At 38.2% G+C, this 17,608-nt stretch overlaps 1 protein-coding gene across 1 annotated transcript in view; it reads left to right on the top strand.

Moving 5' to 3' along the window:
- Positions 1–17,608, top strand: part of LGR5 (leucine rich repeat containing G protein-coupled receptor 5) — a 96,289-nt gene that overhangs the window by 64,275 nt on the left and 14,406 nt on the right. Inside the window, exons 5-11 of the mRNA XM_050897227.1 lie at positions 6,534–6,749; positions 9,529–9,600; positions 12,208–12,276; positions 15,301–15,372; positions 16,204–16,275; positions 16,383–16,451; positions 16,602–16,673. Of these exons, the coding sequence (XP_050753184.1) occupies positions 6,534–6,749; positions 9,529–9,600; positions 12,208–12,276; positions 15,301–15,372; positions 16,204–16,275; positions 16,383–16,451; positions 16,602–16,673 (642 nt within the window). The remainder of the gene's footprint in view (positions 1–6,533; positions 6,750–9,528; positions 9,601–12,207; positions 12,277–15,300; positions 15,373–16,203; positions 16,276–16,382; positions 16,452–16,601; positions 16,674–17,608) is intronic.

The following is a 17,608-nucleotide window of genomic DNA, read 5'->3' as shown; positions in this document are numbered from 1 at the left end:
AGATGGTCTCTAGATTTTATGTTTCCCACAGCATCAATATCCCCATTCTACTTTTAAATCAAGAAGCCTTTTAGTGATTTTGAATATAGCTGTATAGTCCAAAAACCTTTTACATATGTATATTGATTTGTTTTTCAAATATGATTATTAACAGCTTGTTTTCTGTCCAGCTTTTTTCATTTAATGTATGTATTTGTTTAAATAGGTATCTTTTTTTCTCTAGTGTAATTGTCTTGTCATTTCTAATGACATCCCTCATGTACCAGAATTGCCATATAATTTAAGTATTTTTGAACAAGAAGGGATTGGTAAAACAGGCAATGACATATCAATAATTTTATTTTTTCCCTGACATGTTAACACAAATTTTATATTATTAGCAACTGATAAGTTGCAGATCTCCATTTGTGAATGTTGCTAAATAAAGGAGGAAAGCGTAGTTGGCATTGCTGATGGAAAAGCAAAGCTTCTGCTATTCTTTTATTGGGACTATTGTAATACAACCCTTTGCAGTGAATACTACAGATGCAACTTCACTCCCTGTTTGTTTTCTTGTTTAGACATCATTGTTAATGAGCAGCTTTTACTGCTGCATTGTCAGACACAGAAATAGTCAAAATCAAGAACAGATCGGGTGCTATCTCACTGCCCATGCCAAACCAGTCATGAAGGACATTTAAAAGCAAGCATTATTTACTGTATCACCTGCTTTCATTCCTGTAAAATTTAAGAGGACTTTTACTTTAATAGTAGAAAATAGGGCAGAATACAACATAGCCCATCTTCCAAAGAGCTGGAAACAGTTGATAAAGGGAAAAAATAAACCATCTTTTCTCCCTTGACAACCTGCAAAGTTGGAATTTAGTGAAGCAAATTAATTTGACTTTACAAGTAACAAGAAAATATTATCAATGAAATTTGTTTTAAATTTCCTAACAGAATTTGTAAATTGCTTAGATTTTATTTTTAAGACATTTTGGTATTTGTGGAGCACCTGATGGTGACACTGAATTCTATGTAAAAGATTATCTAGAAATCATCTTGGATGTTCTTAATAATTGCCTGGCTGGAACAGGTCAGCAAATGGATTTTTCATCTTCTCGCTACTCCTCCAAATATTTGTCATTTCAAGAGAAGTTTCCATTCTTAATGTGAACAAAGAATTGAAGACTTTGAGGGCACAGAGTTCTGAAATGCCTTCAGTTCAGACTTGAAATTAAAAAGCCTTTTTTTTTTAGAAATGTTAACTTCAAACAATTTTTTTCTGGTTTGATGCTTCTGTTAATAATCCTGATTTTTAGTTAAAAGACAGAACAACTTTGATGAAATCACATTCTCCCAAGAGAACTGTTTTCATGAAAAGACAGGAGCTTTACTTGTGGTCTTCCATGCACACCCCATGATAATGAAGCCTACAGAAGGCATTATCCTTCTTAGGAAACCTGGTACCTCAGCAGGTACCCACAAACTCCCTGAGGAGGAATTTCCCACAGTTTAAATCAAGGTTGTGTGTACCCATGCAGGTGTCTGTACACATACGCAAAGATGTCTCAAAACTCACCGTTGCAGTCTCCTCATTTTATTGCATGTCTTAACCATCCGGGCTACTAGAGCCCTGGGGCACACTAGATAACACAAGAGTGACTGAAACATGGCGCACTAGTACAATATCAGACCACCCCTCTCAGTCACAGACACTTTTCTGGCTTGATAAGCAGCTGAGAGGAAGATAGAGGTGCAAGGTTCCCTAAAATGCATGTGCCACTATTTTTTGGGAGTGCAGTCCCTAACTCAACCAGCTGAAGGGCCATTTGCTTTCAAAGTGGGGTGCAAACAGGCTGAACTATATCAGCAATTCCAGGCCACTGCGTGATGTTTTCTTTCATCCAGTAGAAGCTACTAGGCATCTGACTCTTTTCTGTCTTCTGAGTAATCTCAAAAGAGGGGTTTTTTAATCACATTTGTAAGGGACAGACAAATTTCTTAACCTCAGAACTGCTAGCCAGGAATCATCCTGCATGGCTGAAGCCCACCAGGATGTACACCACATGTGGGTGGAGGACCAGAAGCCGGTGTTGGAGTGGTTAGCAGTACAGGGGCTCACACTAGATTTCCGAGGAGATCCTCCTGGGCACCATACAGTGACAGACTGTGGCTACAGCCAGCCTAGCAAAGCAAACAGTGCTTCAGAGTGCTCCCAGGCACTGGCCATGACCGTCTGTCCTGCTGCACTTTTAACAGAGTCCTTGGCACACTTTTGACCCGTGCCAACTAACATTTGCCTGAACTGTTCCTGGGGGCCATCTGGCAGTTCATGTGCCCCTGGGACCGTCCCCAATAGGCACTCTGCATACAGCCACCTCTCTTGGGAGGCTAGGAGAGGTCACTAGCCTAACGCGGACAACTCCGAGCCAGTTGGCTACAGGACCTGGGAGCGTTCCCAGCCACACCAAATGTGCCGGTCTAGCTGTGGACTCCTGATCTGAGTCTGCAGCCAGATTCCTAGGATAACCCAACAACTCCTGCTGGCCCCCACTTTTTCCCACCTGTGGGGATGGAGGGCACCCAGTATCAGAGCCAATCTTTGTATAAATATAGCATTGCAATTGGCTGTTTGTGCTTTATGCAATGTGCTAGCATCCTGGCGCACCGTCTTGAATGCAGGTTTACCAAAACACCTGAGCAGCATGTTTGGATATGAAGAGAAACACTAGGGATTGAAACTCCCAGAGTTGCAGAGACCTCCTCATGTAAAACTGAGCAGTGGGACAGAAACAAACGCTCCTAAACTGTGACTTCTGACTTTTCTTTTTTGGTCTTGCTGTTGCCATGCCAGGTTCTTTGTATCAGTCCTGTAGAAGCCCATACAAGGGCAGAGCTGAAAGTGAGCTGTGGGAACTGCTGTGCTGATGTGTTGTAATTAAGCTTTTACAATAGTCCTAGCATTTTCCCCTGTGGACTGAAGGGGATATCCTGCGTAAAGGGCCATGTTTGAAAAACATGGCTCACAATAGCCAGCTATATTTTCATTACATCCACTTTTCAGAGCCAGTTTCGATGTCACTTGCTATTAGTTCAATGAAGCTTTAGTCAAACTCCTGTGAACAAACCCTTGAAAGGGTCTGTGTCACCACACGCTAGCAAAGGTGGTGGGGCTGCAGGTGACCCCCTCCTGCCCGTTATACCCTCCCCAGACAGGCCCTGTCCCCAACCCCTGTCCATCATTGCCCCATGCCTTGTGGCGAGGCTTGGCTGTGGCTCCCTGCATAACAGAGCCAGGTCAGAAGAGGAAGGTGGTAGGAGAGGGAGGAGCGCACCCCTTCTGTAATCCACCATGCCCAAAATCAGTCCTCGTGTCCTCTCACTTCTCTGCCTCCCCTACCTGTTATGTATAGCCCCTTTTCATTTGGTTTTACCTCTCCTATTTTAAACTTAAATGTCAGAAGAAACATTTTGTCCTTGACTTCTTTATGTCTTTGTGGCTCTCCTCTTATCCCATCCCTTCATTGTATTCAGGCCTTCACCCATTGCAAGAGGCAATCCATGTAACAGATATTTATTTCAGAGGGGAGAATGACCTGGGAGAAATCTCCTTCCCGATCCCATATCTAGCATTTGATTTAACCCTGAATGAATGAGCAAGACACTCCAACAAGACATTAAAGAATTTCTTGATCACAAGGTACATCCAGGTTGTAGCTGCGCTTGTTCTTGAGAGAAGACTCAGAAAATGGAAAAAAATATATATTCCCTTAGAAACCTACCAGTGGTGTAAAACTAAGTATCCAGTCATATTGAATTGATCAAAAAATGCAAATCAAATCTTTTTCAAACATCTACCTTCACCTATTTTAAAGTAACAATAAATTAGTCCTGTTTACAATTCTATATGAATAATATCTTTTCATAATTTATGCACATGGTCATAGCATTCACAGTATGTCACAGGAAACACCAGTGGGATACAGTCCACATAGCTCAAGCATTTGCTTTGAAAGGTTTGGACATTTTAAGTGAGCTCATGGTGAATTTCATACTGGCTGCTTTATTTACATGCTGCCTATCAGCAGAGATCAAGCATTTCTGTTTCCCTAAATTGGCTCTCTCTGGAATATAATAGCAGCTTTCAAACTCACCACATGTTATCTATATATTTTCAATTATAAATAGAGTCATGTTTGTGAGTTAATGGGTTTAGTTCTGGAAGTGCCAAAACTTTGATCAACACATATAAAACAATTGGCTGAAAACAGCGATTTTGATCAATGCTTTATACATCAGTGTGCATTACTACAGTACGACAGGAAACATAACCACTGCTGAAACCTTTTAATATCTGAAAGAGGGAAAACAGTACTTGGAAATTTTAAAAAGATGAGATAACAAAAGAGCACTTGAGGCAGTACTTCTTACGAGCACTTGCAGGATATGTAATCCAGTTATAGGACCTGCAGCACAAATCATTGTAGCTTTTTGATTTCTTCCAAGCTTTATTTAAACAATAATTCAACTACCTAGAATTTAATTTATATTACAGCAGTCCTGTTGTTCTTTCTGTGTTGTGTATTTTGTTTACATAGCCAGTGGTGGGTTTCTATTTGGAAACTTCAGCTATAAAAAAAATCAGCTCCTTGATTTGCTACCAAATATTGGTAAGATAAAAATCCTGGTCTCACTGATGACAGCAGAAATATTGCCATTTCAGCCACAGGATCACATACAAACAACCGACTGTTGGCTTCGCCATGCAGCCAGGCATCCTGTGAGTAACTCCTGTGGAGTCAACGGGGACGTCAGAGCTGCACAGGCAGGCTTCATATTGAACAAGAAGTTAACTGTAATACAGTAAAACATTTAGTTTGAATAAAGCCTTCATTCTTTAATCAGTGTAACTGTCAAACTAAGGCAACTGTAACTTCTTAGTTTACATACCAGCATCACCCGGGGAAGAAATTTACTTCTGACTGAACACAAAGAAACCTCATCTACTCATTCAAATTATACCTTATTTGAAAACACAGACATAGCGTGGTTGTTGCCTGGGGAATGGGGGAGGTACAGCATGAGTATTTCTAAACATTTCCAGCCTCACCCATTTGTTGACAGACCCTTGAGTTATTTTGGAAGCTCTGTCTCTGCTGCCTGCCATGTCAGTTATTATATTGAAAATTTAATTGTACAAGGGCTTTGACACTGAACTTTATAAATTTGTTCCAACTGACCTTGTCTCAGTTATTTGCCAGCCTGGCACAGAGCCTTAGCAGTCATTATTTGTTCTCATGCAGTAGGTAGGAGCAGCGTGGAGCAGCAGATAGAATGGACCTGACATTTTACATGACTGTAAGTGAGGAAGCAGCTTTAAATAAAGAGATTAGTATGGCCGCCACAAAGAGTATTGCATTTCTCTCAAACAGACTAAATTTAAGTTGTACAGAATTACTTCTTTGTACCCTGGGTGTGGCTGTTTGTTCTGTAGTGTTTTCAAACATCTATTTAAATTTATTTCTATTTCACCATTCACTTAATTACTCCTCTGTACAGACATCTTCAAGAAAAGTTTTAGAGTGTGGCTTTCATGTTCTGAACAAGGTACAAGTTACTACAACACATTAAAAGCAGAAAAAGTATATCGGAGTACAGATCACCATCTGGATGTTTCATGAAGTTTCAGAAATCTGAAGCACACTTTTAAATCTTTCCCTGAAAACATCACAATGGGAAAGCAAAACAGAACAAAAGCAAAAGCCAATGAATATATGACATAATATTTCTAGCGCCACATCTGCAAAAGGTTCAGTAGATTTAATCCTTATTTACACAAGTGTGAGAGCAAGATATCACCTGCAGACTGAAGAGGTACGATGTGCGGTTGAGCTCCCTCTGTTGGCTCTGCAGCAACTGAAGTGTATTTAATAACTTATTTTTCAAAATAAATACATCGCATTAGCAACACTAATCTCTATTTAAAAAACATTTTGCTCCACTACTAAAAAATGTGAACTTCAGTGCTCATTAGAATCATTGGAATAAACAATATCTAAGAAAAGGTAAAACAAGAGGAGAGACTCAGAAGTGAATTTTATTTTTGGCTCGTAGAATGGATGTCTAGCGTATGGAAACCCAAATCATCTTGCAGCTCAGTGATTTATAGGTTCTGAAAGCGAATGGCTGAGTTTCTTACACTTTTTTATTCCATACTTTCAAATAATTGGGAAAGGAAACAAATTCATACCCAATCTGTAGAGAGGCTCTGCTCAAAAATGATCAGTGTGTGCTCTCAGTGAGTTGATGGCTCCAAAGGAGAGCTGTCTACGGAGAGCCAGCTGACAAGGAGACTTGTAAACACGATGTGAGGTCTCACGGGTGAGGCTGCAAGCAAGATGGAAATGTAGAATCTCCAGGAAATGAAAAATGGATCTGGCAACCGTGTCCATCCTTTGGGGTTGTGTTCTTGGTGATAACTTCTGATAGCCATTGTGTAAGTCCACTGTTCTTTTCTCAGAGTCAATTTTCTCTATTTCTTTTTCTCCTAGACGTCTGGATGCCAACCACATCAACTATGTGCCCCCCAACTGCTTCAATGGCTTGGTCTCCCTCAGACACCTGTGGCTAGACGATAATTCTTTGACAGAAATTCCTGTCCAAGCTTTTAGAAGTTTACCAGCACTTCAGGCAATGACATTGGCACTGAATAAAATTCATTACATACCAGACTATGCTTTTGGAAACCTCTCTAGTTTGGTAGTTCTGTAAGTTTTATTGATTGCTTTTTAGACACAATCTCAGCTTCTTTGCAGGGCTTTGACCTCTTTGTGATAAATTACTTGAAGATGCAATGTTTAATTTAGATGTTGCTTGAGACAACCTTTAATGAATAAATATTCCCCTAGTCCCTCCCCAGTTGGCAAATGATAGGTAAATAGGTATATACACGGGTTAATTAAACGTCTGTTTTGATCTTACAGTCCTAATATTAAATTGATATCTTGGGGCTATAAATCTGCAGTTTCCTTTCTACATTTGCACTGGGCTTAGTGATATTCCTTTACCAAGAGGTCAATTTTGTTTGTTGCAGAAAATGTTCTTTTTGAAATATAAATTAAGTTTTCTGGATTGTATATGTACTACAAACCAAAATTTTAAAAAATTATCTTGGAGAAACAGTTTTTTTACATCTTCCTACAGTTAAACTAGCATTTACTCAATTACTTGTTTTGATCTAGCTTAAAAGTTTCCATCTCCAATAAAGAACTATGTAAGGGAATTAAAAAATCACCCTATCTGGTCAGCCAAACAAACAGGAAGAGATGAATTGTGTGCCCTCTAAGACTCTAAGGCTGAATGAGGGAAGATTAGAAACAGGAAATGAACTGAAACCTTTCTGGGTGACTTGGAAAGAATGCTGCCCAGTAGAAAAAGTATGCATTTCTCTTCATAGAAAGTATATGTAGTTTTGTATTTTGTGATGTTTGCATACCAGTTCAACTAAATGAAACGTGTAGCTCACACCAAAATCTGGAAGGTATACTGTGGAGCGCAGTTTCAGCTTTTTATCTTCTGGGAATGTACCAAGTGGAAAAAATTCTAGACTGGCTGGAGAAACTGAGGTGGAGAAGTTATTTCAGGATACTTTGGAAAATGTTAGCATTATTAAAGAGAGAATAATATATTCAAGCTTTACAAGCTGTCTGAAACCATAGTCTGTAAGACACTTAGCATATTTTAGCATATTCTAACCCCAGTGTAAGCATGGAACCTGGCACATGCCAGGGTTCTTTATTGACAGTTATAGTCACCATGTCTGCCTAGTGCTTAATATATTCATATAAGCATATAGGGCACCAAAAAGGGGGGGAGGGGGGGTTAACAGCTGCTTGTGCCACAAAGTCTTTGCCTTCTTTTTTTACATTAAGTATCAATCCCATTCAAGTTAAGGAGAGGATGGACTTGTCATTTGACTGAGCTTCTAGACTTATCTCAGTAAAGCTAAAGACAAGACAGTGTCTTGAACGTTGTTCTCTAGCTCCCTACCAGAAATACAGTGATAAGAGGACAATTAAGAAATGCAGGAGAAAATTATTTCTTTTCATGCCCTGATTGCTTCTGCTCAGTTAGGTTTCCTTAATTTAGATCTGCCTTGCTTATTTCTAATCTTCTGGGCTTCATATTGATTAAAAATTGAATCATTCCTCATGATCTACAACAGCTGATATTTTTGGCTCGTCAAAATCTTTGTGTGTGGTTCTGCTTTCTTTTGTTTGCTACTCCGTACAGTCTGGCAAATTTTCAACTCAGTGCAAAAATGCATGGTCAATTGGAGCAGGTTCGAAGCTCTATCATTAAAGATCCAAACATAATTGGAATTTGGAGACGCACTCTTCATGCTAACTAAAGCATTAAAGGTCAGTGTAGTCATTAAAAAAAAAAGTTGATTAGGTTTCTTCCTAGGAAAGGAAAAACCCACAGAACATTTGCATTTTGCCATCAGAATCCCTGCCTTTTATGGAGAGGTAGACTCAATTTCTGTAGGTTCTGCAGAACATTCAGAGAGCCTCTGATCTTTAACATTATTTTCAGAGCAGAATGAAGCATTGAAGGGAAAGTGCCTGGCAGCCCCTCATTCACAGCCCTTCTTTTCTTTTAAAGTGCTACTTGTGTAGTTTCCCTCCACTATAGGGGTAGAGTGTCAAGAACAAAATAAAAGGAAAAATCTGCTGGGAAAAAGGCATCCTTTTTAAAAAACAACTTGAAGTGGCTCCAAGTTGTATCTACTCACATTAATGAGCTTCACACAGAGTGGTTTTTTTCTATGTCGGTCTAAAAGACTTAGAAATAGGCAGCACTCTGAGCCTTCATGCGGGGGGGGTTGGTTGAAATATATAACAAAATTACTTTCAATTGCTAAATATTTTAGAAAGTAGTTGTTGATTTTTATAGTTTCAAAGGAAGGCAACTTACAGCACTTTTAAGATTGGTTAGTTTACTCATCTCAGTGAAGCCAGGACTTTTTCGTCCTATGGCTTTGTCTTCTTTCATTCTGCAAGCCTAATGCCCCTTTCCTGTCTGCTCTATTATCCATCTCCTCACCTGCTCCTGTTCTGTGCCATACCTTCTAACAGCCTTTGAATATACCTCTTCCAAATATATACCTCAGACCCCACACACAGTTTTTAAGACAACATGTTAATTAACCACCACTGAGAATATGTCTGCAATTTCCCAGTATATTCGATATGCAAACCCCAAGCTGGAACTCCAGGATATTCCCTTTTTAAACAATCTAGGTGGTTTTAAAACAAATCCCTTCTATGAAACCAAATGGAAGCTTGTGTGGGTGGGGAGATAACGGGAGAAAGCGGGGAGGGCGGTAGAGGTGCCTCCTATACATGCTCTTGCAAAAGCATGACTTGCATATAATCAGTGCATGCCTGAAAATAAGTTTCTTTTGATTTAACCATCAAAATGTTTTGCTTAAGTCCACTGTGTTCAGTGTGCTTTCCTGACTGTGTGCTTAATGTTCCCCTGCAGACATCTCCATAACAATAGAATCTACTCCCTGGGAAAGAAATGCTTTGATGGGCTCCACAGCCTAGAGACTTTGTGAGTTGACCTCTTATTTGTTTCCTTTTTTTTAGAGTGTTTTCATTAATATTCTGAAAGAATAAAAATAGCCTAAAAGCCAAATGTGGTTTTTGGCTTGCCTAATTGCTACAGGATCTAAGTGATGGTTTACAATGACTTTATGTAGCAAATCCTATTTTTGACTATAAAATTAGTTTGCCTTTTTAATAAGCATTGTCAAATCATAAATTGTTTGAAGGACAGTTGAAAACTGTACTGAGCATTGAAAAAGAAGTGGCTATTCATGAACAGTTATGTTTGCCTAGTCTAGTACTATTTATTTGTCTTGTTTCATCAATAAAGCTAATAGCTAGATTGGGAAATTGTCACAATGAAAAGCTTTAATATTAAGAAACTGTCTCACCATAGAGGAGGGTTATAAAATTAGATGGTTTTATTTTTTTTATTCCTGGAAAAAGCAAAAGTGCCAGGTAGCCAAATTATGCATGTGTTTTACAAGGGGGGAAGAGGAATGTTTCAGTTGTATCCAAGCTTTTGTCTTTAAAGAGCTCTGATAATGAATAGCACTGGTAAAGATTGAAATTTCCTCAAGTTTTCACCGTAGTTCTGTTCAGACCAATTGAAATTTTCTTGAGTTTTCTAACAAAAAATAATTCTACAGAAGAACGCCAAACAGGAACGCAGTGCTGATGGTTAGCGTAAAGTATTTCGCTACAGAGTTTGTCGAATAAAGATGTTGTCTGCTAGAGTAGCCCACAGACCCCAAAAATGCTACAGGGACAGTAAAAACTTGCATGTCCTTCCCCTGGCACCTGCCACAGTCAGCTGCATCATTTTCAGAGATTTTAGATATTTCACCCAACCAGGACAGAGGCTAAAAGGCCTGTTATGAGGAACAAATAGACAAAGTTTCAAACACGAATAATGCTGGTCTAAAGGTGACTATTTGCTTTCTCATCCACAGAACTATGTACTGCCCACTTTCATGTTTCATTAAGATCAGAAAGCAAGAAGCTTTGAGCTTTTTTTTTTAATCACTAGTTTTGATTACATTGATCCCTTGCCACTGAATTGCAATTTTACAATTTTGACTTTTATCCGGCTGTGAGTTGAGAGGAAGTCCCTTAGTGTAGCACTGGAAAGGGGGACGGGAAAGGGAGAAGGAAAATGCAATTGTTTGTTTTGTTTTTTTAAGTGAGATTCACATGGCACTTGGTCAAAAATGGGGAAAAACAGAACAATGGAATAAGTAATTGCAAACCCAGTCCCAGCCACCTGGCATGAGAGAGATGAAAACATAGAGGACAGTCAGGAACCTGGGAATAAGTGTAGGTGCAGCCACTTCACTGCAATAGGAGAATGTAGCACTTGCCTCAAGCACGGTAATTGCATGCTGTATGGAACGATTTCCAGATAGTTTCAAGATAATCTAAAGAGATCTTGGTGTAAATGATGGACGACAGCTTTAAGATCATTTGTTTGCATCGATGCATAGGTCTGGAAATCACATATCACTGGAGGGCAAAACCAAACCATACATGCCTGTAATCTCTTTTTGTCAATAAGCAGGAGAGAGATTTACAAGCAGGAAGGAAAGCCTTGTTGAGTTCAGACAGCAGTTTCCTGCCTGCATTACTTCAGCCTGATACTATTTCAATTTCAATCTATTGTAAACTGTGATTTGTGTTTTGCCTCTTCAAAAAGGCTTTTGCTCAAGTTTTTCAGACTATATTCTTCACAGAGCAGTGCCAGAGAGCATCACAATAAACTGGCATATCTCAATTTTAGTTTCAGGTGTCTCCTGAATGCTAAAGGATGCACATGTCATGCTGAGGGCAGAAGTAGGCTTATAGTCCATTCAGCCTGCCAGAATAAAGTCTAATTACCACTACAGCATGAGCAGTTCTTAAAGCAGAGGTCACTACCCTAGCTAAACTACTGTTTTGACAATTTGTGTGGTTAGAAACATTCTCTGTATGAATATTGACAAATCTTAAAATTAACAATACAGTTAAAGGTAACGTTGAACTTACTGTATGTTTTCCCACTTTTAGCCAGAGAAAGATTCCCCCCGATCATTTTTACCCTCCAAACTCCAGTATCTCTTATTTTTACCACTTAACTGTTGGGAAAAATCTTTTCAGAGATTTTTTCATCAGAAAAAAAAAAAAAAGAAAGACTAATACAACTAGACAGTGAGTCAGAGCCAAATGAAACCTTTATAGTGAGATGTATTAGCCATGTAAAATGCAGCTCACCACACAAAGTTGTTGAATATTCTGTTTAAAAGATTTTTTTTCCTGTTAATACTTTCAAGTAATGAAAAGGATGGGCAATTTACAAAACAGAAAATCCCTTAGTAGTATCTGAATCCACTTATGTTTTCTTTATTGCAGAATAGCTAAGATATAACTAAAAATAGGATGCTGATAAAAAATAGGAGTGATAATGTGCCCTAAATAGAGTTTGTTGGAAAAAATCCATACGCTTTTGAGTATTTCCTGGCTTTTGGCTGTATGTATTTATTCAATGCATGGAAGATGATATTTCATTACAGATGCCAACAATTCTATGTTATCCATTTTGCAGTGCATAACCTAAATAATAAAATCTATTTTCACACAGAGATTTAAATTACAACAGTCTGGACGAGTTCCCCACTGCTATCAGGACACTAACAAACCTAAAAGAACTGTAAGTACAGAGCTCATATTAGGAAGGAGGATGTTTTGTCTAGTGTGTGATTATTTTTTTTAATGCTGGTGATTTTATCAGTAATTCTTAAAAACTGATATCCTAGGAAAAACTAATAAACATGCCAACATGCATAAAAGATCATTTTCAACATTCAGTTTAGAGCATTCAAGTTCTGACAACTTTTACTTTTATACTGCATTGTGCAGTGGGTTTTTTCCAGGAACTTCATCCTTGGAATACAGTAAATAATAAATACAATTAATTCACTTTGAGTCCCAAACACAACAGTTGGATTTTGCAAACAATCCAATGTATCACAGTCTTCTAGTCTAAGAAAAAGAAGGCGTGGCACCCTTATTAGTCCATTAGTTTTAAATGTCTTTACCTTCTTCCCTCCCTCCCTCCATTAAATTAAAGCAGTTTCTTTTCAATATAAATAGTCCTTTGTAATGCTGTAAATAAAACAGTTCTGGATGCACAGACATAGTTTGCATTTAAAAAAATCAACAATGAAAAGAAACCAGCCAAGTTTATTGTAAGAAACAGCTGAATTATAAAAAAATGAATGAAATTATATTCACACATCATACACACAATGTACACATCAATGCATATGTTCAGAATTCTTTCCATTTGAATTATTTACCATGTTACTGGTACCATCAGCGTAGATTTTTGAAAAAAATAGGTAATCATATACTACGTGGACACGGTTGTACCCCTGCTACGTCACAAACTGATCTTAAACCCACTTTAAGTAGCTACCTGGGATTTTTTCCAAAGCAGGGATCCCCAGGCAGTGTTGACTCCAGCTCAGCACCTCCAGTGTTGGCAGAGTGCGGCTCTGGAGGAGGGAGTGGCACTATGAGTTTCTCAGCCCAACTGTTCTCAGCTGCTGTTATGTCATCTGTCGGCTAAAATAATTGGTATGAAATCCAGTGGCCTCGAAGGATTGCCTTTTTGCTGATCTCCGGAGTCAGTACCCAAACATGGATAACCCAGGTTTGCAGTAAATGCACCTTGCCCAGTCCAGCAAAGTGCCTGATGTACTTGAGAATACTTACTGGCCCCCGTAAGACTTCACCTCTAAGTATCAAACTTATTGTTTCAGATAAGATCCTAGGTACAAGAAATCTTTGGAGTGTGAAATTGCAACCTGACATCCCAAATCCAGCACAGACCACGAGGCCATGTGCTTCAGTGCTTTGTTTGGGCCCTGGAAGCTGATGTTCTAGGCACGAGGTGTCTCCCACGAGGTTGTGCATGCCCTGCTGTTCTCACCCAAGTGAGAGCCCAGGTCCACAGAGGTTCAGCTCATTGCAGGGCCACCTTAGGTGCTGCTGGGTGGGACCTCATTTCTCTCTCAGAATTTGTGCCTGGGCTGAAAACACAGACTATGGCTTTTTGTCTACAGCTTGGAGGCATCCAAGGCAGCCAGTCAGAGCTGGAGATCTGCTGCCAAGTGGCCAGCGAGTCAGGGCCATATCTGTTTGATGCCACAGGGACACCATTGTCCCAGATGCTCTGCACTTCAAGATCTCAGCTGTAGGAGTAGTTATCTCTCCAAAGTAAGTGGGTATAGCTGTTACCCAAAGTTAGTGCATACGTAATGTTTTCCAGACTGGATTTTGAAGATACCTATAGAAGCATTTTTCGCAGTGTGGCCTTAATATAGTCTTTTTACCCAGGGGTGCAGATAGATTTTACTGCTCTTTTGCTCAGTATGTGAACTAACAGGCTATAAAGTGCCTTCAGTTCAGACAGGCTGTATCGCTTGGGTACAGTGCCCCAGGACACAGGCTGCAGCCGTGAGCACACTCTTCTGACCAGCTCAGAAGTCCTTCAGGCTCTTCTATGCATAAATGCACTGGAGTCTGCTCTTGGCTGATGGTGGGGCTGCTCCCTCACTCTAACTTAAGTTAGAATGGTGATGACTACGCCCTGGGAAGTAGTCATGCCATTTTCTTAGCTTTTCTGCCATGCAAGGAATCCCATTCAATACAGCCACAAAAACAGTCTGTTTACTGGTTCTAGATTAAATGAGATCCTCATATTGCTTAGAGTCTGCATCTGCATGGATGCAGGGTTTTTTGCATGCAAAAGAACTAGGGTTTTAGAGCCTTGTTCTGTAGCTCATCAGCAGTAGCACAATGCCTAAACAAGTAAAACCAATAATGTGGGACCTGTTCAAGTAATGGCCAAGTGTGCTTGCATCAATGAACAATTTGAGGCTTTCTAAATGCATAAATTTAAGCTGGGAAGCCTTTTTCATACCTGACTGAACTAATGGGAGTTTCCCACACAAATCATCATTGTTCTTTTGAAATCTTAGTTGTTTCTTTTGTTTTTCACAATGGAGAATTACTCACATGAATAAAATCCAGTAATTAATGATGAAACAAAGATTTGGCCCTCTATCCAGCAGGCATAACTACATTGGATAGTTTGTTCATGTCCACTTTTAAAATATTTCAACAAAAAGGTGGTTGTGGGAGGCTCAACATATTACAATATAATGTAAAAAATCATTTACTTGATAAACTTGTGCAATCCATTATTATCCTAGCAAAAGAAATAGTTGCAGTGTAACAAGCACAGGGAAAAATATATATACTGTTTTATTGTTATTTAATTATTCATATTTAACTATTAATGTTATTAGTTCATATGTGTGTGTGTATATTTGCATTATATCTATATACATACACACATAGATCCGTAGATACATCACATATAGCTACAAAGCAGTTTCCTACTGAGGGCATCTGAATTTTAAAATGCCATTTTGCAGTTTACTTCATCTGAATGGTTTTGTTCATTTAGAAAAGTGCAGAATTCCACTTTTTCATTGCTTTTCTTTTCTTTTACTTTTTTCAGTTCTGTCTTATTCCAGAAATCAAGGACATACCTTTACATAGACACTTTTCTTATCACAAACAAAAGAAATTGTTGTGCATTGTGAATACAGATTGTGCCTTCACTTTTTTTTTCTTACTGTGTAAACCATTTTTCCTTTTGTAGGGGATTTCATAGCAATAACATCAAGTCTATACCTGAGCGTGCATTTGTGGGTAATCCATCACTTATTACAATGTAAGTGATAAGAGTCTTTTCAATGACTCTTCTTATTAGAGAATGTGGAACTAAGTATCGTTTTTGTGGCTAATTGTCAAATAGCTCTTCTTGTGAGCATGCTGTTTAGCACATCATTATACAAGCGAACAAGCTCATATCTTTCCAACTTTGTGGAAAGAATGGCAGTTTGCATGCCCTGTTTAAGGGAAGCGAGTAGTGGTCTCTGGCCTTTGACCTTTTATTTGAACTATTTATTCTAAGTAAGTCTCTTAGCATTACTGGCAATGTAGAAGCTAGCAAAAATTACTCTTGATGGATTCCAGTCTGAGTTCCCATTGTCTTACATGAGAATGCATTTAATGGGCAAACCTCAAAATAAGAAATTGTAAAATAAATGTAAGAAAAATAGTGACTCATCTTGAGCAATATTATTCTATGAACAAAAGCAGCATGAATTAAAAAGTGCAAGGGAACGTCTTCTGAGTAGGTGAAGTTCTGACTTCTTCACCTGATATCCTTAAATTTGTCTCAGGTCATAACAAAGTTCTTCATATTTGGATTTCTATCTTTGCAAACCTGGGAGGAAGAGGGAATATTTTGTTGACTGGCTTCTGGCTTTAAAACCGAGAAAACAATGACCACTTCAATATTGAAAATGTGAAATGTGGTTGATGGATACAGATTAGTGGGCGAGAAAAGCCCAGAGGTACACCTCTGCTACAATTAGAGGTGCACAGTCTGTGATTCATCACAGAAAGTTTACTCATTTGCTTATAGTATAATCATGCAATATATTTAGAATCTTTTAAAATATTTTTCATAAAATGTCTTTTTATCCTCTTTTTGCAGACATTTTTATGATAATCCTATCCAGCTTGTGGGAAAATCTGCTTTTCAGCACTTACCAGAACTCAGAACTCTGTATGTGTTTACCTTTTTATTTTAATTGTCTTTATATATTGCAATATTAGAGCTGTCCCACATTTCCCTCACCACAATTATATTGAAATGATGTTTTTAAATTCTAGGACTTTAAATGGTGCTTCACAGATAACAGAGTTTCCTGATCTGACAGGGACTACAAGTCTGGAGAGTTTGTAAGTGCTAGAGAAGTATTTTTGCTTTGTTTTATTTTTTTGGATACTGACTTATTCTAAAGAATGTCCTAAAAAAATACATTTGTTTTGCAATCTTTAAAAAGTAACCTTTTTTTCTTTTTTTTTTTTTTTAATAAATACTTTTAACAGGACACTCACAGGAGCACAGATCACCTCGCTCCCCAAATCAGCTTGTGACCAGTTATCTAATCTCCAAGTGCTGTACGTTTCAGTAAGATTATTAACATTACGTTAATGCAAAAGATTAATGGACAAATGAAATCGTTATGATTTCAAAATTACCCAATTACTGCTATTTCTGTGTATCACATTACTTCTTAGGAATTCAGCTCAGGGAGCAGGCCCCCGTGTTACTCAAAAGGTTCACAATCCACTTATCAGTCAGGATTTCCCATACGTTGCTGAAAAAGATAATTACTTTGCATAGTTTTAGGAAAGGGTAAAATGGTAAAATTTTGTTTAAAAACCAGCAGAACTACCTTATTTTCATTCATTCTGTCTCTCCTACAGTAGTCTGGTTTTTTTTTCCTCACTGAGGCAGATAATTCAGTGAAGTGAATGGAAAATATAACTAAGGAGTGTAGTTTTGAGTCCTTGTTATGTTCCTCTTTTAGTTTCTTTTCCAACCAGACATAAGTAGCTGACTGAAATTTTAATAGACTATTCCTTGTCATAGTTGGGGCATAGTTTTTATACAAATATCCAATATTATTTTAGCTTGGAAATTTCCTTCGAGTTTGCTTAATCACTAACGAAAGTAATCATTGTGTCCGCTTCTTTGAGAATGAGCCAACAGCACTTTCCTCTATGTATTACATCACTAGGAATGTATTTGGTATTAGTTCTTTAGCCAACATTGAAATAGCACTAATTATAACACATTATTTGAATACCAGCATGGATGTCATGAACCTTTCCAGAAAAAATTAAGTTTTAATTGATGGACTCAATATAATCATTTCCAGAATGATAAAAGACAGGAACAGAGTCTGTTGCCAGAAGAAAGTCTGCACACAGACTTAAGTTTAAATATGTCCTGTATTATTCAAAAACAATAAATAATCTCAAAACAGGAGACAAATAAATACTATAGTAATTAGTAACTTGTACAGTTCATAGTAGAGTAGCACTGTCCA

Source organism: Gymnogyps californianus, chromosome 1 (genome assembly GCF_018139145.2).
Source record: "Gymnogyps californianus isolate 813 chromosome 1, ASM1813914v2, whole genome shotgun sequence".
Classification (NCBI taxonomy): Eukaryota; Metazoa; Chordata; class Aves; order Accipitriformes; family Cathartidae; genus Gymnogyps; species Gymnogyps californianus.
Note: the sequence above shows the minus strand (reverse complement) of the source record. Positions and strands in the feature narration are given on the sequence as shown.